General features: G+C 45.2%; 1 protein-coding gene across 8 annotated transcripts in view; it reads left to right on the top strand.

The window, feature by feature from the left end:
• Positions 1–25922, top strand: part of MAP7D3 (MAP7 domain containing 3) — a 58029-nt gene that overhangs the window by 6129 nt on the left and 25978 nt on the right. For 4 of the 8 annotated variants that reach the window (XM_043570467.1, XM_043570472.1, XM_043570465.1 and 1 more), the window contains exons 1-3: positions 19641–19766; positions 25226–25321; positions 25426–25509. In XM_043570467.1, the coding sequence (XP_043426402.1) occupies positions 19706–19766; positions 25226–25321; positions 25426–25509 (241 nt within the window). In that variant the 5' untranslated portion in view covers positions 19641–19705. Of the gene's footprint in view, positions 1–7068; positions 7274–19639; positions 19767–25225; positions 25322–25425; positions 25510–25922 lie in introns of those variants that run through there. The other 4 variants (XM_043570469.1, XM_043570468.1, XM_043570471.1 and 1 more) reach the window with 2 other exon arrangements.

Here is a 25922-nt window from a genome sequence, read left to right as displayed (position 1 = left end):
GTGCCTTGGACTTCCATGGGAACACTGCCAAGTTCTGTACCAACGTGAGTCCTAGTTTCCACAGCATGAAATGGAGATAATATCTCTCTCACAGACTCATTATGAGCAAGATATGAGATAATGTATGGGAAAGTATGGAGCTCAGGGCCTAAAACGTGGTAAATGACTGTTATTATGATTATTACTGGCTCATTCTAATGATGTTCGCTGACTGCTTTCTGATTTCCTGCACCTTTTCCCTTCAGGTTGCTGTTATGCACAGCCTCCTGCCCATCCCCCACGAGGCTTAGAGGGGGAATGGGAGGCACCAGCACCACTCACACTAACACCCCCAGCTTCCCAGTCTAAGCCAGTCTAGGCCCACCTTTAGCAAACCATTTGCTTCCTTCTCCATTCCTCCCTTTCATAAGTTATCCCAGACAGCTTTGCTTACATTGACTATTTGGAGGTTGGCATTCTGCCTACAGAAAGTGAGGGAAGGGTAGGGCTTCTATCTGTTCCATTCAGCCCAACACTGAACCCTGTCAGGCACTGTGCTAGGCAAAGAAATATTTATCGAGCACCTATTCCATCTCGGGCACCACACTAAACACTAAAGATTTCATGATTGGCAAAGTTAGACATGGTCCCTGATCTCACAGAACACAGTCTACTAGGGGAGGAAGATATTAATAAAATAGACATGTTAATGATTTAACAACTCCAAACTAAGATAGGTGCTCCTAAAAAGGTGCTCACCTTTTTACCATAAAGGTGAAGCAGCTCATGAAGCTTCGGGTCAGCTTTAGGGCTCCTCATCTGAATAGGCCCCTGTAAGTGCTGGGAGACGCTGGGAGTCAGAGTGTTCTAGATGGAGAGAGATATAGATATGAAAGTCACCCTCGAGATGATGCAGGACTTGGAACAAAGAGGAAGGTCATCTCCAGAGTGTTTACTGATTTAATTATATAAGTAATAGGTGACATATTATCAACTTGCAGCCTTTGGGCAGATGTGTGTCTCATCTAAGAAACAGAATGGAACCTTCGAATCATTTATAGAGGGAAAGGGCTCCAAGTTCCTAAATATCAAAACCATACAAAAACAAGTCTGTTTCCATGGGCGAAAAAGTCCTCAATCAATCAATTCTGTCAGAGCAATTAGAAATGATCCCAGTCAGATGGATTGTTTTCTGGTCGATGGTATTCGGCCAAACTAACCGGAATGAAATCAACCAGCTGGCAATCCCATTGATTGTACAATCATCGGTCATTTTTCTAGTCCAAAAAAATGACCTTCCCATGAGCAATTCAGGCATGTAATAACAACACAGAGTCTTGCTTATGTACCGTAGTCATCGCTTTGGATTACCCTTCAGCTTGATTTAGTTGCCCTGTGTAACACAATGTATATTTATTCAGATTATGTGGTGTTCTCTATTTCAATTAACTCCAGACAGGTCCCCTCTAGAGGTAAAAGACAGCAGAAGTTTATTTACCTACATTAACCAAATTGGCAGGTAGTCAGGCAAACAGAACCATGGCAACCTCTGTCTAGAAAGCTGCCCAGAGCTCACGAGCCAGGAGGGTGATTTGAGTCAGGTGGAGATAAGAGCGTAACCTTGACTGTAATTCATAGTTGTCAGGGAAATGGCAGAACTGGGGAGGTGCCCTATTCTTGCTGAAAGCAGAAGCCATTAATGTGGGGAAGTAATTAGTATTGATTGAGAAAGGTACAGTAAATCCTGGGACCACGTGCATCCCCTTATCAGGAGATGGTTTCCAAGGGTCACCAATCCCAGGAAGCTCAGATTGTCGTGACTAATTTGGAACTCGGTAAATCTGTACATAAACCTGGGGACTAAAAGGCTGCATGATGCAGTCATTAGAGGGACCATTGAATTCGACCTGGCTCCCAGAGGCTCTGCAAAAGGAGAATTACACCAAATGGTCACAAGGTCTCTCCCTCTGTCTCTCTCTCCCTCTTCCTCCCCCCCCCCCCCCGCCCCGCCAATTTCACAAACTCCTCCCTACTAAAAACAATCTACAAAAGTGATCAATTTCTTAAAATTGAAAGGAGACATGTATTCTCCAGAGGGGCACCTGGCGGGCTCAGTTGGTACAGCATGCGACTCTTAATCTCAGGGGTTGTGGGTTTGAGCCCCTTGTTCTGTGTAGAGATTACTTAAAAATAAAATCTTTAAAAAAAAGAAGTAGGTTTCTAAAGTATGTAATTCTAATAGAAAGAATGTCAAATAAACTCCCCACCTTTGGACCAGGCTTCAGGCTGAGACCAGGAACTTAAGTGTTTCTCCAGAGTTCATTTCATTCTGGAATGATTTAGTCACTCCATGACACGTGGTCACTACTGTTTTTAGCTATTGCCCCGGTCAGGACCCTGCTTATAACAATACTTTCTTTCACCGTGGACAAGAAAAAGTCCATTCTAGACAAGAGACCAAATTAGTACACATTTTCATCCTGCTGTCCTTGAAGATTTCTCCTCTCACCAGCAATGTAGGAGAGGTGCAAATAGCCTGCATCCTTGCCAGCATTTTGATAGTATCAGTTTTGTTTTTGCTTTGTTTCCATTTGAACCATCCCGATCTGGTATGCGGTGGTATCTCACTGTGGCTTTAATTTGCATTTCCCTCATGACTAATGGGGTCAAGCATCTTTTCATATGCGTATTTACCAGCATTGTGCCTGACACATAATAATTGCTACCTGCCAAGATTTCAGGTGGTTTCTACCCTCCTCTTCCCAAATGCGCGATTTTTAACAGAGGCCATCAAGAGACCAGATCTTACCTCCCCGCTGGGGGTTTTAAGTAGCTGTCACGTGCTGTAGGAGGAAGGCCTTGGGGAGCCAGGGAGACAAAGGGGTGTCTCTGGGAAGTTCTCAAACACCACACCTTGTAAGGGAGCACAGACTGCTGGTAGTAAGAACTGTCCTAATTCTAAAAGTTCTTTTCAGTACTAAAAGTTCTTCCCAATTCTAGCTTCTCTGGATTAAACACACACACACACACACACACACACGCACACACGCACACACACACACACGCACACACGCACACACGCACACGCGCGCGCAGTTTTCTCTTTTTAATTAAACAGTTGTTTCCGTCAGCTGGATTGGAAGGTGGCTTGTAACCAGAACTGCCCATGCCGGGCTGGCTGCCTTATTACAGTTATGATTCATATCAAATGAGATGAGAACATTTACTATCTTTACAGCCTCCCTTCACACTCTGAAATCAAGTCTCTATAGTTTCTCATTTCTTTTGCTGTTTAACAAGAAAAAAGCAACTTGATTCTTGAAGCCTGGAACCTGATTACATTTTGACTCACTCAATATTTATTGAGTATCTAAAACATGCTAAAACTAGGCTAGACAGCTGGGGGGGGGGATTTCATGAAATATGGACCTAATCTCAACCCCAGGAGGGCAACCTGTGGTCAGTATACCTTGGGCTTATTTCAGGAAACAGCGGAAAATTCTGCTGGTCGTCCACGCTTGGTACATGGGGCCGAGGCATGAGGCAAGGCTCCTTAAAAAGAAAAAAAAAAAAAAGTGGCCTTTTTCTTTTTTTGATGACCCTCTGAACAAAGTTTCCTTTAGTCCCCGACTCACTTCCTCATTGTAACAGCATTCTGTGCTTGTGTTTAACTATTTCCTGTTCACATTTTCCAAACGGCCTTCTTATTCTCTGCCTTATCAAGAACTACAGGGAGACAGCATAAAATGTTATATAAGCCTTAGCCTGTATTCTTAGCCTAAAGAACCTAAAGAAGTCAAAAGGGTGGGGAGAGGTGGGGCAAGAGTAACATTACTATTGTGAATATTTTGTTCAACTTACAGAACTATGTACCTAACAGATGAGAGATCGATGACAGATAGATGCTCTTGTTTAAGGGAGCTCTCCACCTAATCGATAATTTAATGGAAGTTGGACGAGATTATATTTGACAGCAAACACTGGAGGGATGTCCATCCCTTCCAGTGAATAATTCTGTGCATGCTTGTGTATTACTGAAGAGAACTTCATGTGAGCGAGGAAGGTTTGAATCACTTACCTACACAGTCAGTTCTTAATTATCCATGTTAACAGAGGGAAGCAATTGCTCTGATAAGCTGAAACAACAGATAATCAAAAATTCTTCTCCTTAATTAGTCACCTGTCCTCCTACAGTCTGTCTCCCCCTCCGCCCGCGCCCAGCAAACGTTTTTTGTTGTGAACCAGGGAAAATGTTTTCCCGGGGTAATCTCTCCCCCTACAGGCAACTAGCCTACCAAACTGGTCGATCAGTTCCCCGAGGAGAGGCTCCTACACTCGTTTCGGGCGGGGTCGGTGGGGGGCTGGCGAGGAGCGACTCTTCCTCTAGCTGGAAATGGGCACGTCCACTGGCCAGCGTGCACCCGCGCACCTCCTGCTTCCGGTACTGGCGCATCCGGGAGGCCAAGGGAGGAGGCGGGACCGGGTAGTGATCAAGGGCTGGGAAAGTCAGGGGGAGCTGTGGGACTCTGGGTAAACTGCTCCCTGAGCCTCAGCTTACTTAGTTGTGAATGGGGATCACAATGAATACCTCATTGGCCTTTTGTCAGACGTGAATGAGATAATGCAAAGCCCCTGGTGACGTCAGCCATTTTATCATTATCATTATCATTATCATTATCATTATTATTATTGACTGTGCCAAGAACAATTATTACAAGAGTAAATGGATCCCCTCAACGAGGAGCTGTGAGCTTGCTGCAGGTGATTTATTATAATCGTACTAAAAACTTCTGATTGTTGAAAACACATTCTAGCAGAGGCAGGTTACCCCGCAATAACCCTTGCTTTCATTCTCATTCTGATAAGCCTGGCCGGCAGAGGAAAAGGTAAGATTACACCTGGTGCCCTGGGAGCCCCGGGCCCGCCCCCGAGGGTGGGAATGTCTCTCCGGAAATTGAGATTCCCTCGCTGGGAGCCTCAGGGGGGCCCGATGAGCACTTCATTCAGCACGGAGCACCCTGTAGCGCTTAAAGCTCCGGGAAGCGGGTAAGCGTCCGCTCCTCCCGGTTTCCGGTCAGACCACCCTCTCTTCCCCACCGGAATTACTCAGGCTTCCTTTAAATTTGTAAATATCGTTCATTACATCTCCAAACCTTGCTCCCGGCCTGGGAGCTATTCTCTTCGGAAGGTGATTTTGCAAATAATGTAACCTCATCCATTCTGGGTGGACTTTATCAGACCAGCTTTCGGAATTCTGGGACCCGTCTACTGTCACCGCTGCCTACGTTAACTACCTGTATGACCTTGGTCAAAACACTGGTCCTCTGTACTATGAAATGGGTTGCCCTAGAAATTCTCTGAGGCTGGTTCCTTCCTGCTGAGACCTTCCAGGGTTCTAGGATTCCAGTCGGGTAGGGGAGAGCGTGGAAAAGGACACGCACAGGCACAATTTGAAGGAGGCCCGAGATGGCTCAAGTGTACTTAATAATACGGCCCAGAGAAGCTGTTCTCCTAACCTCATTTTAGGCAAAGGGAGAGATTGGCCTGCAGAAACATCGCAAGATTTAACGTATCTGTGAAATCCCATATATTATCTGATCACTAACATGATTTCTGGTACTTTTTCCCTAGGCCTCCACAGAGGGACCAGACCTTGCCCAGAGGCCATGCTCCCTTCCCTCACTAGGTGGCAGCAACACTTAGCTTTGCCCAATAGAAAAAGGGTCCGTTGTCCCTTGTATGACTAGCTCAATCATCTAATGTTTGATTGGGGAGCATCCCCACGCCTTTCGTTTCGATTTCTGCTTGTATTTTCCTGAACAGCTAGTAATTGAAAATAATGGGACCGATTTCAGGAGGAAAGCCAGAAAAGAACCAAAGCGGTAACTGAGTAGGACCCTTTAATTTGTACAGGGTGAAACAGCTCTGGCCAAGGTCCTACAGGTAGGTGAAGTGGCAGACTAGGAACTAGAACTCTGGTCACTTAAGTCTCAATCCCAGTCTCTTCCACGCTCCTTCTTTGGGGAGGTAAATATGCCCAATGGGTTCATTTAGCAACTGTACGCCCTGAGGCAGATTGGTGAACCTCTCTGGACCTGGCAGGAGTTCCTCATCTGTAATAAGGCCGTAATAATAGTATCTACTTCCTAGGATTTTACAAGAATTAGGGACCAGGAGTGCCTGGCTGCCTCAGTCGGTGGAGCATGTGGCTGTTGATCTCAGGGTTGTGAGTTGAAGCCACAAATTGGGTGTAGAGATTACATAAGGAAATTTTTTAAAAAGGAATTACAGACCATGTGTGGAAGGGACAGAGAAGCACGTCACACTCAGGGAGATGTATCACAGGCAGGTGTGTCCCACACAGGTATGCCTGAAGACATTTTGTTCCACAATTTCCCACAGCGGAGCCCGATACAACACACTATGTACACAGTTTTCCTTCTCCCCACACAGGGCAGTGCATGCATTTAAAAGAAAAATTAATGTTTATTTTATTTTTTTTTTAAATTTTTTTTTTCAACGTTTATTTATTTTTGGGACAGAGAGAGACAGAGCGTGAGCAGGGGAGGGGCAGAGAGAGAGGGAGACACAGAATCGGAAACAGGCTCCAGGCTCTGAGCCATCAGCCCAGAGCCCGACGCGGGGCTCGAACTCACAGACCGCGAGATCGTGACCTGGCTGAAGTCGGACGCCCAACCGACTGCGCCACCCAGGCGCCCCGAATGTTTATTTTTGAGTGGGAGAGAGACAGAGCATGAGTGGCGGAGGGGCAGAGAGAGAGGGAGACACAGAATCCGAAGCAGGCTCCAGGCTCTGAGCTGTCAGCACAGAGCCCGACGCGGGGCTCGAACTCACGGACCGTGAGATCATGACCTGAGCCGAAGTCGGACTTAACCGGACTTAACCGACTGGACTGAGCCACCCAGGTGCCCCAGCGCATGCATTTTTTAACATAAAGCAATAAAGCTAGCCTCAGGAAATCAGGAATGGGAGAGGATATTCAAGGCCTCTTTCAAAGCTAACCGTCTCCCAGCAGTCTCTGATTCCGGTATGGAGGTGAACTGTGCCTAACTCCAGTCTCTCCCATAGGGAAAGAAGGACGAGGCGGCTGCTGCTTCGGTTATTACCTTCACCTCCATCACTCACCCGCTACGGTAAGACAACGGTAAGACCTGCGACAGTGGCGCAGGGGCTTGCTCACAAGACGAATCTCTTGAGTACCACACCCAATCTAGTTCATCCGACTCCATTTGAAACATGCAGAAGACTATCAGATCCGAGGACATCAACACAGGTAAGCCTCAACTTTCTCCTTCCAGCGCCATTGATTGGGGGCGAGAGCACTGCATTTGTAAATACAGTGAAATTGTTCTTAGGATACACACTGTTGAGTCTCTCCAGAGAGCCTAGGGCCGGGCTGGGTCATGTGTGGCCTGTTAGAGTCCTAGAGAGTGACTGGAGCTAAATTAAATCCAAACGATGATAATGCCTGACGTTGATAAAGTGTCTACACGTTTATACAATGTTTTGTCTACTCTTCACAAAGCACTTTGGGATTGTGGTCTCATTTGATCCTGGAAACAACACTGGAGTCAGCGTGGCAGATAAGTTACCATATCATAAATGAGAGTATGAGAGGCAGGACAAGATCAAGCACAAAGATCATTGAAATCAAACACACACGAATTCATATCGCTGTGTGCCTCTGGGCAAGATAAAAATATTTCTTTTTTTTTTTTACGATAAAAATATTTCTAAGCCCCAACTTCCTCATCCACAAAATGGGGATGATAACGGTGTCCACTTCAAGGGTTGTTGTGAGGATTAAATGAGATGATGCATGATGCATGGAGGCAAAGGGTCTTGAGTCAAAAATGTCCCTTATCTTTCTTCAATCAGCGACAGTTTGTTGGCGACAGAAATCAGAACAGGCACCCCAAGCCCGGTGGGCCAAATGTTCAAATTCAAGCACGCAGACACATAGACCTACAGTTAGATTTTTCTTTGTGAAATGGCAGGCTTTTCTTCAAAGCCCAAATCGCCTTTTTGTTCATGATGGGAAATTCACAAGTGAATCCCCAGCATTTTATTTGGTGAAGTGCTTGGGACAGTCACGCCCCATGTGAGGCTTTGTTAGATTTTAACACAGAAACTGTTCGTCCTGTTCTGTATCGTCATGGTCACTTCTGCTCCAAGACACTGAGTAGGAGGAGGAAGTCAGAAAAGGGCCAGGAAAGGACTAACACTGGCAAGGGGTGGGAAAGGAAGTTTCAGGCAAGAGTCCCAAGTTCCTCTTCTATGCCTCGACAGAACACTTAAACACTTATTTTCCCAACGATATAGCCTCTCATCACTGGGGACACACAAACACAGTCAACTGGTGGTATTTCTCTGGAAAGCAATCTGGTTTGAGAGCTCTTTCTGTGTTTCCTTCCATTTTTGAGAACATATTCCAAGGAAACCACCCCAAAAGGGGCGTGAGGGTGGGAGGGTGGTGAGCTATGGAAGATTTTCCAAGCCCCACTGTTTATAATGGTGACACACTGAAAACAACCCACATGTTCAATAATGGGGCAAAGTATCTAAAAAAGAAGTAGAGTCTACTGACCAGATGGAATGTTCTTTGGGCAGTAAAAGGGTAAGTACTGGGTCTGTGTTAAGTGAAAAAAGGAGATGACAATGTGGTATAGACACAAATGTTACAACTATGTAAACCTGAAGTATAACATGGACGTGAATATAAAGGAAGGAAAATGTTTAGTGGCTAGAACGTGTTCATTCAGTTGTGTATGGCTCTTGCCACTTTATAGACCTTGTCTGGTTTGATCTTCATGGCAACTAATCATCTTGTCAATTTCCACACACAACAACGCCCCGCCCCGTGCCAGGATTCTCATCCGGATTGTGTTATGATGGCATTTTTTAAATTACTGTTTTCGAAGTTTATTTATTTTGAGAGAGACAAAGACAGTGCAAGTGGGGGAGGGGCAGAGAGAGAGAGAGGGAGGGAGAGAGATTCCCAAGCAGGCTCAAACTCTCAGCCCAGACCCCGTGAACCGTGAGATCATGACCTGAGTGGAAATCAGGAGTCAGATGCTCAACCAACTGAGCCACCCAGGCACCCCGGAAGCTAAGTTTTAAATCTCACCCTCTCAAAATCGAGTGTCTTTGAGCTCTCAAATAAGTCACGGTTTTGAGTTTTTCTCTTTCTGGTGCTTCTGAGAATCCCAGCTCAGCATGCTCACTCCAGAGTATTCCTTAGCTTGTTTTGAAAGGTGTGGTGCAAAATGCCACCGGAGAAAAATATAACTGACTTTTCCTATTTTAAAACAATACACAATTCAAAATATTATGTGACTATCATTCATAGTTCCACACCCAGAGAATTGGCAGAGATGACGGGGAGTGGGAAATGTACTGAGAAAGAATTTGGAACCATGCACAGATAGTGTAAGTGAAAAATGTCGAAATTCTGTGCTGTGACATCCCCAAGGCTGAAGGGAAACTCGAATCTGCTTTGGTTTCAGTTAGCGTTCAAACAACCTTATGGTGGAGGAACTATGTCCCCTAAGTGCGAGCTGTCCTTCGGGGCTGGGTGGAGTGCAGTGTTGAACCACATGACCTGGGTTAGCCGCGACAGACCTGAGGTTCTTCAAGGCCCTTGTCTTTCTCCTAAGAGAACTGTTCTCTTCAGGGCGCCTGGGCGGTTCAGTTGGTTAAGCATCTGACTCTTTTTTTTTTTTTTTTTTTTTTAATGCGGTACCTATTTTTTTCAAGTTTATTTTGAGAGAGAGAGAGAGCACGCTGGGGGTGAGATCAAGCCCCGTGTCAGGCTCTACATTGACAGCACTGAGCCTGCTTGGGATTCTCTCTCTCCCTCTCTCTTTGCCCCTCCCCCACCCACGCTTTTCCTCTCTCTCTCAAAATATATATTAAGAAAAAAAAGAGAGAACATTTTCTTCTTGCAAGATCTAATAAGGCCGTGTCCATTTGCAAGAAATGAGGAGAGTGCGAGGATCCTACTGGCTACAATCTATGTTTGGGCTATAGCTACTCCTGCCTTGTGCCTTCTCTAGGAGGACATGTGCCTGCAGGCAGGGGACAGGGTCTGTGACTGCAAGAGGGAACAGACCCTACCCTGTCCCCTTCTGAAACAGGCCTTCTCCTTTCTCCTCCCGTACAGCAGGGGGAAGCAGAGAAGAAAGGAGGGTGGGGAGCAGCAAAGCGTAGTGATTCTGTGAGGCTTCAGTATTCTGGTTTGCAAGATTTCAAGTGTATGAATGATTCCTGTGTTCGTCTCCCCCCAAACAAGCCTCTTTGTTAGACAGTTAAGCACAATTATTATTCTTTGCATGAAAACTTGATCTCTTGTCTCTGACTGCAAACCCCTCTTCCAGCATCCGAGCTCCAAAATGCTTATTCTCTTGGTCTCCTCGTCTTTATTATCCTATCGCCTTGTGAAACATCTCTAGCCCTCTGGCCACAAACGAAAACTTATATAATGACAGCATTTCTCCCAGCACCAATTTTCTTCAAATGAAGAAAGCGTCGAATTACCTATTCCAATCTGCACCGTGTGCTACATTATCATTGTTAATAGCATTCGGCATTTTAGGGGATAATTCTACTGGCCTCATGGCGTAATTGGCAAGCATGAGTGAGACAGTGTGAAAAAAGCATGTAACTCAATGTATATTGAGAATGGAACCTGATCCTTTATATCAACAAAACAGGTTTTTTTTTAATAGGTAGTGTTTTATTTTATTTTTTTAACGTTTATTAATTTTTGAGAGACAGAGTGTAAGTGGAGGAGGGGCAGAGAGAGAGGGAGACACAGAATCCGAAGCAGGCTCCAGGCTCCGAGCTGTCGGCACAGAGCCCGACATGGGGCTCGAACTTGCCGCGAGATCATGACCTGAGCTGAGGCTGGACCCTTAACTGATTGAGCCACCCGGGCGCCCCATCAACAAAACAGTTTTAAGCAACTGTTATTATGCTCATTTTACAGACGAGGAAACTTAGGGTCAGTATCGAATGGCAATTAAGTGGCGGGACTGGGACCCAGGCCACCGCACCATAATAGGTAAAGGGGAATGTTTGGGGACTCAACAAGTTAGCCAATCTGTTACTCTCCTAGCCAGTCAGTTACTAAATTTTGAAAGCTTATATAATGACAGCATTTCTCCCAGCACCAATTTTCTTCAAATGTCATTTCCTCCTTCTATAAACAGGCTGCGCACATCCCTGACTCACATTTGAACAAAGTCATTTCACATTTTGAATTTTCTTTCCCCTGCAGTCAGCCCTATGGCAATGCCACAGGCCTGGGGCCAAATGCCAGCTCATAGCGGAGGATGTGTGAATGCCATAGGCGAAGAAAATAGCATGAGACTAACTGACAGTGGTCCCCAAAGTGCAATCTTACCCAGAGTTTCCCCAGCAGGCTGTGGATTAAGATATAAATGACATATGGAGATGTCAGGCCTGCTGTGGCCCATGTTCCTGTCAAGTGCGCACACTGGGTCATTTTTAATCATGCAAACGCCGCCGAGCAGGCTTCCCAAATATTTCTACAGAACTAAAATTGAAATCAGTGTTTTATTTGTCACACCTTCCTTCTGAAGTCAGACTCATCTGCAGTATCCCACTGTACACACATCCAGAAGGAACCAGAATTTGGCACACACACCCTCCTCCTCCCAGAAAAAAAGAACTGGTTAGTTCCAGGAGACTGAACAGTTCCTCCTGGGTATGTTTCAGTTGAATTAATCATCCCCAGGCATAATAATAAATATCACCACCAACAACACAAACCCGCTACGGAACACCGTGCGGAGTTCTGAGGATAACATGTGTGAAAATTTACCATCCGATAAATAGCAACCGTTTATGCAGCCGGGTGGTAAGAGCTGCTTCTTCCAGGAAGCCTCTCGGGTTATGCTGCTGCTTGGTCATTTCCCCCATTCCCATGCCCACCCCCAGATTCAAATAGCAATTGGGATCTTGCTACTCTTCTTCCCTTGGTGTACGCTGCCACGCACTGTTTTTAGGGGCCCTCACTTGCTCTGGCTCCTCGAACCTCTCTGGAAAGCTCCAGAACTCTGGACTCAGTTTATCCTGAACTTGAATCCTGCCTCTGTGTGGTGGGGAGGAGTAAAGCGGCACGCAGGAACCAAGGCGTTTGCCTGGTTTTGCGCCCGCAGAAAAGCGTTCCCGGAGGAGGTAATGGGAATTGAGTCAGAGAGGGGCCAACTCGTTGGACCCCTCGCAAAAATCATGGTTGTTCAATATCTTTTAAGCATGCCTTTGCCAATGTGGCCGTATCGCAATCTATTTCCCTCCCATCTCCCTTTTCCGTTTCATTGGGAGGATATGGGTCAAATTCCAGCTGGATTACATAATGGTTCCCCGCACCCCATCAGCAATGCTGACTTCTTTTTCTTCCAAAAGACGATTTGGACAGTCTTTCACGTGTGTGCAGAGAAATGAGCATTAGGTGGGGTTCCAGCTGTGGGAATGTGAGTCAAAATGAAGGACTAAAGTTCGTGGCCTTGACAGTCACTCCTAGCTCTCACCTTCTGTGATTGTCTCAGTAATATCTAGAATCTGAAGAAAAGCAAAGCCAAGGGTATGTGTCTTTCACGAGAGCAGAGATCTATCGTCTATTTTCCCACCGGTCTCAGGAATAACCTGTGCTTTTTCTCCTCTCCGCCCATCCACCCCAAGAGTCTTATCTGAAAACACTCCTCCGGGGCCCGGAGGAGCTGGCTCTTGGGCCAATCTGACTGTGGGAAGTTTTGCTCTGTGTTGCTGAGTCCTTCACCCTGGCCGCACACAGGGATGAGAACCCATTGGCAAAACTTGCTTAGGCTCTTGGCTGCCCAAGTGTGCATTCCTCTAGACCCACGTGCCCTGGGGAGTGTACACACAGGTCCCCTTGTACTCTGGGGCCCTTTTTTTCTTTCCTGAAAGTACACATTCTCTAAATAGATCTGCCAGTTGGCCCTGAAGGAACAATGGAGTTTATAGTGCAGGCTTTCGACTACAACTGTATCAGCCCATTGACAAACAATTAAGTTTTGCAAGAGGAAATTCTTTTTCTCTTTAGATTTTTAAAATTTTAAATTTTTTTTTAACGTTTATTTATTTTTGAGACAGAGAGAGACAGAGCATGAACGGGGGAGGGGCAGAGAGAGAGGGAGACACAGAATCGGAAGCAGGCTCCAGGCTCTGAGCCATCAGCCCAGAGCCCGACGCGGGGCTCGAACTCACGGACTCACGGACCGTGAGATCGTGACCTGAGCTGAAGTCGGACGCTTAACCGACTGAGCCACCCAGGCGCCCCATAGATTTTTAAAATTTTAAAGTAATTTCCACACCCAACGTGGGGCTTGAACCCACAACCCTGTGACCTATAGTCACATCCTCTACTGACTGAGCCTGCCAGGCGCCCCAAGTCTCAACGTTTTAAAGACCTAAGAGTTTTTAGAACCGTACGTGGTACCAGATAGAACTTGATGATTCATGAAGTGCACTGTATAAATATGGATCAGATGCCGTCCATCTACACAGCCTTCAAACATCTAGACCAACCCCAAAGCAACAACCCATTCCTTCTGCTGCAGAGGCCTCAGTTTACCATATGATAAACTAGAGGCTGAGTGTAGCAGGTAAAGAAAGAGACAGGACCTACCCCAAATCTGACCACAGCTCCCTGGGAAATGTCTCTGCCCCTCCGACTGTCTGTCTGTCTCTCTCCAGGAGAGGAGTTTCTTTCGCATTGCACTTCCTGTGTGTGATCTGGAAGTTTCTCCCTCAGATCGTCCAACTATCTCCTTTGAAAATGTAGGTGCCTATGTGTGGTGGAGGGAAAGAGAAGGAAAACCAAGTATGTTGTGTGTCGTATCAGACTCTGGCATGGGAAACTGTGGTACAATAATGCTTTCAGGCTCCCCTGCTGCACCTCCCCGAGTGTGATGCCCTCCCTCCTCTGTGATGCCCTTTCCTTGTGTGTGATGCTCCCAGGCGACACCTCGATGCCTTGGCTTTCAATCCACCCTAGTAGGGTAAAGCAGCTGCCTGCCCTTAGTAACAAAAAAAGTGTTAAGTATCAGGAAGTACTAAACACTAGATCTATATAAGAATTTTCGTATTTATCACCATCAAAGCATATATATGAGATATATGTTATACAACTAATAACACTTATAGAATCAGAAACTGTGGGAATGGGGCCCAGCAATCTGCATTTTAACAAACAGTCCCGACTCCTCTTCTCTCCTCATTTTCTCCCATCTGGATTTCACCAAGTTTTAGCTCTATTAGAAATTCCAAAGTGTCTGTAAAGGGCACTTCTTGATATTTTATGCTTTTGGTATCCTCTGAAGCTTCCTTTAATATTACACACCTGTATTTCGAATGAGAAGGCCCGGCCCATGTTTGCTCTACTTTATTTAAAGTCAAGAGGGAAAAACTGAGGACATTTTCTTGCCCTTTAACAATAATTTTCAGTCTAGACCTTTTCAACCCCCCAGTGGCCACCCAAAATGTTTTCATTTCTTCCTCCTTCGGTATTGCAGAGGCTGGTAGTACTTTCTCTCATTCATTCAACAAACATGCCTTGCAGGGTAAACTGCAATAGAGGTGACACTTTTTCCTTGACATTTGCGTGTTGAACTCAGTCCTGAGTACTGAGCACTGATTGATTCTGCTCAGCCTTTCTAGAAGAAAGCTGCTTAAGAGGAATCATATTTATCTCCACTGCAAGTCACATACTAAATACGCATTTTCAATGGTTTCCTATTCAACACTTTGAGTCCATTCTCTTAAAGGCTTAAGACACAGCTACAGACACTTGGGGTTGGGCCATGTAGTTGTAGGAAGACTTTACCATTATAGAAAGTGCAGCTTGAGAAGGCTCAGTAGCCTGAGTGTGGGGACTGGGTCAAGGAAAAAACGGAAGCCACGGGTTAGGAGTTAAGAGTGGACTGGAGATTGCCACCTGGTAAACTGGGAGACACAGTGGAAGGATTATTAGACACACATACGTGGGCTTGAGTCCAGGCCCTGCCACTTCCTAGCTGTGCTAACCATGGACAGGTTAGGCAACCTCCCCGTGCCCGTTGCCTCATCTGTAAAATGGTAAGTAAGAATAGAAGCTACCTCATAAAATTGTGGTGAGGCTCCTGTGAAATAATCCATGCAAAGCCTCTTGCACTGCGCCTGCCATTGGGTAGGCACTGGACAAATAGCACCTCTTACTATCTGCCCTAAGTATCCAAGATGTACCTACTACTCCCAGCAGATGGCCACTGCGGCCACCACACCCTTCCCCTCTGAGGTTTGTCCGAATTTCCAGTTTGGAGGGAAATATCCCACCCCCCCCCCCGCCCCTGGCCCCGAAACCAGTGGTGGTGGTCTTTTCTTCCTTTCCTCAAAAGCTCACTGTCCCCACTGTGGTGAGCTCAGGCCAGGACGATCAGCCCCCAGACCACCCCAGAAAGCCAGGGAGTCCCTAAAAAGAGAGGGCACAGAGAACAAGGCCACCCTGGTTCTCCAAGCAAAGACGAGGTGGGGAAGGGGTGGGGGGTGGGTGTGAAGGGTCTTAGCATGGGGGGGGGGGCGGGAGGGGGGGGGCGACTGCTGGGGTAGGAATTCCAGAGCTGGCAAAGCTTTGAGAAATTACCAGAGCCTGAGGTAAGCCTGTAACGTAGGAGGGAAGAAAAGTGCAGATTTGGGGAAAGAAAGGAAAATGTGAGTAGATTTGGCAAGACATGAGTCCAGAATGAAACCTCACTCTTCCCCCTGCATCACAGCCGGGCTGCAGCAGATGGGAGGGAAGAGTCAGAAATGAGAGGCGAAGGAACTCAAAACCAGATCCCTGCCTCCACCGTGTGCACCATTGGCTGAATCTGACAGGTAGTTCCGGGATGGACAGGAAGAACCAGCTCAGGGCTGTGAAGCTTCAAAGTCACACAGTACAGTGCCGTGGTCGTGGCAGTTTTGATGCAAATGTGTTAGACGTGGTGAGTCCGCCGAGTGTTTATGTGACATGTGAACTCAGTTTTAAAAAAATTTACCGCTTAATAGAAAAAAAAAAAAAAAAAGGTGACAAATCCGAGACCCATTGTGGCTGTGGTTTCTGAACGTTCTTCCTGCTGGTGTCAGGTCTAAGGGAAAAATATAGCCAAGTGGGAAAAAAAGTGAGCAGGATTTCGGTTCTTTTTTGCTCACTGGGGAACGTATGCTTTCCAAACACAGGAGGCGAGGAGCTGCCTGGGTTCTTTCCCAGATGAGTCTGGGTTGGCTCCAGAGGAATAGACTCATTCTTCCCAAGCTGGCAGTCTTTACTTCCAGTATTTTTCGGAGAGATACACAGTTTCGTGGGGGCTTCTCAGGGAGCTGCTCTAGCTACAAGGAAACCTCCAAGGCGGGGGGGGGGGGGGGGGGGGGGGGGCTGACGTCTCATAATCAGCATAGAATCATCGGAGGGCAGGGCTCCTTCCCTGCCTCTTTCTCCCCAATCTGCCAGGCTCAGAGTGGGTGGCCAAGAAGTTTGAGTGACTCCGCCTTTGGAATTAATGAATGCATGCTAAACTTCACGGTGGTCTGTCAAAGCGAGTCCTGAGAAAGAAGGGTTATCTATAGATTAAAAGAGACTTAAAAGGTATAACCATGCCGTGTGTGAACCTTGTTTGGACTTTTTTTAAATGTTGATTTTGAGAGAGAGAGAGAAAGCTCATCACGAGTGAGGGAGGGGCAGAGAGAGAGAGGGAGACAGAGGATCCGAAGCAAGCTCCGTGCTGAGAGTGCAGAGCCCCACGTGGGGCTCAAACTCACGAACCTCACAAACCATGAGAGCGTGACCTGAGCCAACGTCAGATGCTTACCCGACTGAGCCACCCAGGTGCCCCCCCCCCACCTTGTTTGGATTTTTATTCAAACATAAAAAATAAGACAGTGGAGAAAACTGAACACTGATGAGGTAGCAGATCATTTTATTTGCCCTGCACCATGTTTTTCAAAACTTTGAATGCCGTCATCTAAGAGATTTTACATTAAAATCCAGATTTCCAGGCACGCCTGGATGGCTCAGTCAGTTAGGCATCTGACTCTCATCCCTCTGAGCTCTTGGAACACACTTTAATTACTCACCCAGCTCCCAGCAAACCCTGCCTGCGTTTGATTTTTGGTAAACCTCCTCCCCGCCACCCTCCACACCTGGGCGGGATTAAGGCCTTTAAAGGCTCTACAATGCTCGAAAGATTAGGGAGGGTTCTTCCCCAGTATGTGATTTCAAATCAAATTTTGTTTTTATTCAAAGTGGTGGTGGTTACAAGACAGCTGAAGACACACATTCTAGATTTTAAAAATTCTCCCGTTTTTGTATTTTGAAAAGTTTCACACCCGCAGAAGAATTGCAAGAACAATAAAACAAACATCTATAGGCCCATCTAGAGTCACCAATTTTTAACATTTTGTGATGTTTGCTGTTTTTTTTCCCTCTGAACTGCTTGACAGGAAGTTTCAGACATTATAATGATTTTTCCCTAAATTCTGCAGCATTTATTTTTTCTGAAAAAGGACATTTTCCTACGTGACCACAATATCGTTCTCACGCCCATGAAACGTGACCTTGATACGATATTATCCAATACACGTTCATATTCAAATGTATCCAGTTGCCCAGTAATGAATGCTCTTTAAAGTTATTTTTTTAAATCTTGTTTCTAATCAAGGACCTTGTTTCACATTGTGTTTCACATTTGCTCTCTGTAGTCTCCTCTGATCTGGAACACTTCCCTGATGTTTGTCTTTAATCTTTCCTGACATTATTAACATTTTGAAGCATCCAGCCCGTTGTTTCGTAGAATATATCCACAGTCTGGATTTATCTGAGTGTTTCCTGATGGTTAGATGGGTTTCAATATCTAATAATGGGTTCAACATTTTGAACATTTTTGCAAGAAACTACAAAGGTGGTATTGCATTTTTCTAGACCGTCTGTCTGTGAAGTTCTAGGTGAAGTCCTCAAAGCTGAATTTGTGTGTATGTGCCTTGCTCGTGCCTTAATCACATGCATGTCTTACTAATAATCATGGCTACCATCATGTGTGTCATGCAAAACATTGGTCTGCATATACAGAGGAGCGTGGCTTTGGGTACTTTATAATCCCAAACTTCCCCCACCCCACCCCACCCCTGACTCCCACTGCACCCCCGCCTATTCCCCTACCAGTATTTTCTTCTCCATATCCAGTGTTAAGCTACAACCTCACCGCCACTTATTGTCCATTCTTTAAATTTGCTAAATCTGTAGGTGTAACATGATATCTTGCAGTTTTTGTTTGTATTCTCCTGACTGCTAGAGTTTGAGCATTTTGTTTATTGATCACTTGTGATTTTTCTCCTGTGAAAGACCTGCTTATGCCTTTTGCTCACTTTGTGGAGGTTGTCTTTTTCTTATATATTTTTAGATCTTTATGCATTCTTGATGCTAATTTATGAACTATATGTATATCTATAAATCTCCAGTCTCATGAAACAGTATCGCTGAAGACTAAGCACATGGAGACTGGTCAGACATTTTGGGTTCAAATTCCAGTTCTGTTAGTAACAGTGACTGTGAATAATTGAATTTCTCTCTGCTTTCCTTTTGTTATCTATGAGATGGGAATGATAATGGTACCTACTTTATCGGGTAGTAGGGGGATTAAATGAATTAATATATGTAATGCAGTTAGAACAGTGCGTGGTACATAGTAAGAGTCAATAAATATTTGCTGTTATTAGCTTCTTCCATTTTATAGCTCCCATGTAATTTTGAGATACAGTGGGCTCATCAAAGTGCACATCTCACAAGTGATCTCCTGACCCCTACAGGGTTTGTGTGGCCGCATCACAAACCCCTTCCCTACAACCATGTGCCACACCACACTAATCACAGGGGTGACTTGACCTGGTACAGGCAATCACGCAGGAAGTGATGCCTGCCCCTCAACGGTGTACGAGGTGAATTAAGTTTTTTCTTTGTGAATGGGAAAAACATTCCGCAATCATTTTTTCTTTCTTTTTTTTTTTAATTTATTCTCAAGTTAGTTAACATACAGTGTAGTCTTGGCTTCAGGAGGCGATCTTGAAGGGCCGCCTCCAAAACCTAGAGAGATTAATGTCAGTTAAGTCCTCTCCTTCACTGTAAAGACCCACAAACACCCTAAAGACAATTCATGCAACTTCGAGACCTAACAGGAACCTCTCTCCCAGCCTGTCTCTGGGCCTCTTTCCTCCACTTGGGCCTTTCTTTCTGTAGTGTTTCAAAGATTAGCAAACTCCGGATGCAAACGCACCAATGAGGCGCTCAGTATAACGCTCCCTAAAGGAACGAATGAATGAAGGAATGTTACTGCGTTGCTAGGTAGACTGGATGAAAGTAAAAAAAGAATGTTGGATGGCCCACCCGGCCAGTGATTGGCTGGCCCACGCAACAGAGGAGAGGGTTTCTTTAGACAAGTAGGTCGCGGCTCAACAGGTCACGACCACGACGTGGTGCGTGGGGAGCGGCGCGGCTGAGTTTGCGGATCCGAGGTGGGCGCGGCGGCTCTTCTGGCCCCGCCCCGCCTCACCACGCCCCCTGGCGTCGCGGCCAAGGCAGGCGAGACGGCGGCGTCGGAGGCTGCGCACTGGGCCCCCAGCGCCGCCAGCGGTTCCCACCTCAGAGGCTCGGAAGATGGCGGAGCGTGCCGGCACCGGTGGCGGCACATCCCTCAGGGGACTGCGCGAACGGATGGGTGAGCGGCCTGGCGGCTCCGGGGGTAGTCCGGGCCCGTGCGGGAGGCGGGCTGCTCGCGGCCCCAAGGACCATTGGAGTGGCGCGCCGGTCGCCAAAAACTTTTCTCTGAGGTGGCCTCGCGCCGTCCGGTCCTCCCCTCACCCGCCCGGGAGTTCCCTAGGACGGGACGCGGAACCGTTGGGGGACGGGGGCGGGGTGAGGAGACGGCCGGCCGGCACCGCTGACGGCCGAAGTCCCGTGGCCAGCGGCCCAACTGCCGCGGCTAACGGTCGAGCCCCGCGGGCGGGGCGCGAGGGAACTAACGGGCGCGGGCGGCGGGGGATGGGGGGAGGCGCGCTGGGACCCCGGACCCCGCGGGCGGTCCCGGGCTCCGCCTGCCGTTGGGGGACGACGGACGCGCCGCGGCCCGGGATGTGCGAGAGCCGGCCGGGACCCCGCGCGCCGGGGCAGCCCTGAGCCGGGAGTTTTCCCTCTGGCCGCGGCGCTCGCGCTCCGATCGCCTCCCACGGTCGCAGTCCTCGCTTCTCCAGAGGTGCTTAATGTCCCGCTCCCTCCCTGTCAGGGTCCGGTGGGGACGGAGCCTTGGGGGGCTGTTGCTTTGAAAGTTGGGAAGAAACTTGCCTCTCTGCTCCTGATTTGCTTGCTGTAGCACATGACTTCGCCAAGATGTCACCTTCCGTGGGACATCTTGCCCGACCCTAGGCTGCAGCGAAGGGAAAATCAGCACTTCAGAGCCCTTTCTCCTAAATCGGTCCCGTCGCCAAAATGTCCCCCCGCCACCCGCGCCTAAAATCGCTAATTTTCTAAAATTTGGCAGCGCGTTGCTTAGCCCAGGAGGCTGCTTCCGCTAGCTGAGCGAAATGGTATTTCTTGCTTGTGGGAGGTTGCTTGCTGTTCTCAGGCCAGCTTCCTGTTATATGAGCTTGAATAAAACCATCTTAATTGATTTTATTGAAATCCTTAGGGATATTTTCATTTGCATTTGAAAAATTAAATTACCTTCCTTCGGAATACTTTGAATCAACTCCCTAATGCATCAGTAGCAAGTACCCTTTCCTTGGGAAGTCAACCCCTTCTGTCCCTAGCTTATTCTGCTTCACCTAGAGAGTTTGCAATAAGTTCGGATTGTTTCATTGCTTGTTGACACCTAAGGCTCTCTGCCATTGGTTTATTGCAGTGATTCAGATTAACCAGCATTCTGGATAAACCGCTCCCCCCCCCCAAAAGCATTTTTGGAAAGGATATTGAATGTTGTGAAGTATTTTAAATTTTTGAATGAGACAGTTGCTTGAATTCACAGTATATTTCAAACCAAAAAACTAAGCCATGCAAAAAGGACTTAACCCAGAACCGCAGTTGACCTTGCTGCCCATTTCATATGAGGAATTGAAAATATCACATGTTACATGTTAGAGTTTCACAGGGTACCAGCTTAACTAGATTTGCCCTGATGGATTTCCTGAAAGGGACAAGGAGTCTTTGAAATGTTTTGCTACTTTGTGAAGTGAAATGCTACTGTCACAGTTACTTTTTATTCTGTTACCCAAACAACACTGAATAGCACTAAATCTGTTAATCTGGGCAATTTCATTTCCTGCTGGGAACCTGGCTCCCAAAGTTAAAACATTGTACTAAACAAATAACTTCTTCAGGTGCAGGGTAGTAGTGGGTCCAGCACAGGGCCAGCAGCTGTGGGAGTGGTCAGGTATTGATTGAGCTGCTGGAACTGTCTAGTGCTAGACCCCCTAGTGCACTACATCCAGCAGGAGCCCATGATAGGACTTGGTGGCAATTACTTTGTTTTATTCTCTTTTCCAAATAACAGTGAGTAACACTAAATCTGTTAATCTGTAACAATTAGTTTCACAGTATGGTGGTTCTCTGCCACACTCAAAGCCTTTTTTATTAAAAAACCTTTCAATCATTTTTTACAATCTACCCCTTTGCTACCTAATAAAAAGAGTAGTGTATGTGATCTAATATTTCTAATGAGTACAGAACAAAGGGTTTGGGGGAAGAAGGATCATGGTGGGGAGGAGCTACAGATTTTATGTTGAATTCTGAGAGTGATATCAACAGCAGCAACTGTGGCAGACAACTTAGAATTGCCGAGTAAGTATTGGGATGAGTATTTTATCATTGGCATCTCATGGGATTAAGCATTTGGAATATTATTACCATTCTTGAACTAGTTGTCACAGAAAAGTATTCTTCCTTTCTTGCATTTAGTTTGCCCTAGTGACACAGATCCTGTGTGTGTGTTTGGGGGGCAGGCAAAGAGAAGCTGGAACTTTCCACTATATTGAAGTTGGTAATGAGCTAAAACGCTTTATATCCAAAAGAGGCTTCAAAATTTCAATGACAACTTTAAAAAATCTATTAAATCTAAAGCATTCTTTAACTTTGATATCCTTAGTAGTGGCTATTTTTGGTTCAGTGCATTCTGAGGCTTTTACTGGGCTTAATATCCAGGATGATTGAGTTTGTAAGTTTTCCCTTATAGGAGAATGGTTTTCTAACCCCCCCCCCAATTGATAAAAAATGTTTGTTTTTGAGGGATGGGTAAAGAGAGAGGGAGAGAGAGGATCCAAAGCGGGCACCAAGCTGACAGCCAGAGAGCCCTGAGGTGGGACTCAAAACTCACCAATCTTGAGATTGTGAGCTGAGCCCAAGTGGGATGCTTAACCGACTGAGCCACCCGGGTGTCCCAAGAATGGTTTTCTTCTAATGTCTTTCACAAGTTTTTTCTAAATTCAGGCCTTTCTTAGCAAAGCATAATAGTGCTTTCTTTTACAAAAATAGTTAAGTGCTTTATTTTAAAATATTTCCATTGCTTATTTTCTTTTTTAGTTTTTAAGTTTATTTATTTTTAGAGAGAGAGCGACTGGGGAAGGGGCAGAGAGAGAGGGATAGAGAGACAGTCCCAAGCAGGCTCTGATGGGGGACTCGAACTCATGAACCATGAGATCATGACCTAGGCCTAAACCAAGAGTCAGATGCTTAATCAACTGAGCCATCCAAGTGCCCCACCATTGCTGTATTTTCTTTTTTTTTTCTTAAAAGTTTTTTAGCATTCATTTTTTCGAGAGACAGAGACAGAGCATGAGCAGGGGGAGGCAGAGAGACAGAGACACACCATGAAGTAAATGGTGAGGTAATATACATTATTATAGCAATTTTTAGTTAAGTACCATAAATATAGATTAAGGTTCATATTTCAGTTTTAATAAACTCTACACATTTTCTTAATCTCCAGGCAAAAGGTAACTTTTAACTTTAATTTGGGATTCAGAATTAGTACAGGACTTAAACTGCACCTTGCTGTAACCTTAAAATGAATGGTAAGTGAATTTCCTCATTCAACGGAGTTTAGTAAAATACTCTGTTAAGCTCAGACTAAAGCCTTTGTCCCATTGCCTGAACATTTTAAGTGGTTTCTAGAACCTGTCCTTTTGGTAAATGTATTTCTTGCTGGTAAGAATTTGGATATAAAGTTCTAAAAATCAGACGATATTATTTCCACATTGACCTTTATGGTTTGGTTCATTATTCCCACCACAGCTAATTCTGAAGTTACTACTATTTAATGAGGTCTTTATGTCTGGTAAAATTGTATATTTTGAGAGAAATTACCCTTAGGGTCAGCTAAATTGTGCCAAAATATGGACTTTCTTTGTTATTTCTAAGCAGGAAAGCTGAATGTGCAGAATCAACTGTTGTTTTTTCTCTGCTCACATAGACATGTTACAAATAGGAGGGAGTGTATAGGAGGGTTTAATTAATTTATAGACTATATTTAAGAATTTTTCTTAATGCACTGTACTACTTAAATTCAGAGGATAACTTCTGGTACATAAAATTGCTAGTTGTTGAACTAGGAAGGAAGCTGAGAAGAATGTAATCTTCAAATTTACCTAAATCATGGATTATCTGAGCTGTTAGGTCTCTGGGGTTAAAAAAAGAAAATCCTTTTTCCCTTTTGAAAGAGCACTATGACAGCAATTGTGACATCACTTTCAAGGTTACTCTGTAAAATGATTTCTGGATATCTTTCCTCAGTGGCAAGGAACATCTCAGAGTCCCTTCTTTCTATGAGGGCAATGACAGCCACTCTATTCCTTTAATTATTTTAACTATCCATCTTCCACTGTTCTATTTTTTCCTGACATGTAGAAAACAATTGTACGCAGTATCGCCGCAGGGACATATTTCCTAGGCTTTTACAAGGGTAGAAGAGAGTTTTCAGTGTTAATCTCCAGATCCTTCCTGAAGATGCCCAGCATTGTGGGGCATTTTAGATATGGCCATACGTGGAATTAAAGGGTTCAGGGTATCCTCTATAGTAATTGGTGTATCATCCTAGAATTTTAGTTTTTCTTACTCTCCTCAAATTGTGCTCCCCTAACCTTGTATTTCACCTTTATTGAAGTTATTTACTACTTTTGGGCCTGTTTTACAAGGCATGTGTAAATTTATCTTTGCCTGACACTTTTCTACCTAGAATAATAGTATCTCAATGGAAATTCCTCCAGTGCTTCTCCACCTTCACTGTGCATTAGAATAGACCTTTTAGCAACTGATAATGCCTGGGCCCCCACCCCAGAGACTGGGGGTGGGGAGAAGCAGTCATTGCTAATACATTGCTTAATGTATTTAAAAAAATTTTTTTAATGTTTATTTACTTTTTGAGGGCAAGAGAGACAGAGTGCACGTTAGCGGGGGAGGGGAAGAAAGAAAGGGAGACACGGAATCTGAAGCAGGCTCCAGGCTCTGCACTATCAGCACAGAGCCTGACACGGGGCTCGAACCCACGAACCCTGAGATCATGACCTGAGCTGAAGTCGAACACTTAACTGACTCAGCCACCCAGGCACCCCCATTGCTAATGTATTTTTAAAGCAACTTAGGTAACCCTAGTGTTCAGCCACAGTAGAAAAGCCCACATGTAGGTAATTTATAAATTTACTTCTTTAATATTGGCCCAATCTTTGAGCATCTCACTGTTGACACTTCTGCTTGTAAATTCAGATCCATAAATGCCAACTCTTTTCTAAATTCCCAATTTATGGCAAAACAGTTTTTCCAATTCCTTGCCAGCTCACTTTTTCTAGTACTTGCTGTAATGTCTTGCCTGATGCATTTTTGAAAGCTATTAATCATTAGTTCCTACTCATCCACAAGCTTGTGCTGCCACTCCCACTCACAGCTCTCTCCTTATGTCTACTGGTATGCCAGCACATCCACAGTAAACAGCTTTAATTCTTAAACTGTTGTTGAACGTCATAGGTACTCAGTATGTCTGTATTGTTGACCTGGATTACTCTATCATGATTTTGCCTTATAGATGAGATGCTATCCTTTATCATCAAAGACGACGGCCTGTGCTTTGTTTGCCTCCCCCTGTATTAACCGTATTCTTATTATCTAATCCCTTCCCTTTACGTTCCTGTGTTCTAGTTGCGGCTGCTCACGCCATGGCCGAAGAAAGACGGAATCAGGGTGGTTTTAGCTCTGCATCTCAATCCTCAAATATAAAATCATCATTCAAGCCAGGTATAATTTCTAGAATGCTTTGTGATAGATGTCAAAGTGTCATGTCATTAAAATTTGATATCCTATTTAATGTCTTACTTTTTTCTCTCTTTTTTTGTTTTTAGTCATAGATGGATCTGTCCTTAAAAGTGACACAAGGCAGAGATTGGCGAAGGAGCGCCGAGAAGAAAAGAAAAGACAACAAGATGGTATATTTTAGATTTTTAAAAAATAATCAGAATGAGTGAATTTTCTTGTAAGGTTATGTATTTCCAGAGTGGTTTTGCTTACTTTTCCTGATCTGTTTATATCATAGATTACATTTTTCCTAGGATGTATTATATTGCATTCAATGATTATACTAAGTAAGATAAAGAAGGCCCAAGAAAAATATTTGATTAAATTGTTTAATTTTTGAAGTAGTAAATTCTGTTACCTCCAATTTTCTGAAAACTAAAATATGAAAATTTCAACATTTGTAGAAACCAGAGGAATGGGATTTCAATAAAAATGACCCTAAAAAGGAAAATGAAGTTGCTAATAATCCTAACGTACACTTCTTAAGTGTAAATTAGAATCTAAAAGAATATCCTTCTACAACTTAAGGGACTGCTTTTTCAAC

This window comes from Prionailurus bengalensis, chromosome X (assembly GCF_016509475.1).
Source record: "Prionailurus bengalensis isolate Pbe53 chromosome X, Fcat_Pben_1.1_paternal_pri, whole genome shotgun sequence".
Lineage (NCBI taxonomy): Eukaryota > Metazoa > Chordata > Mammalia > Carnivora > Felidae > Prionailurus > Prionailurus bengalensis.
This window is presented reverse-complemented; position numbering and strand designations above follow the sequence as displayed.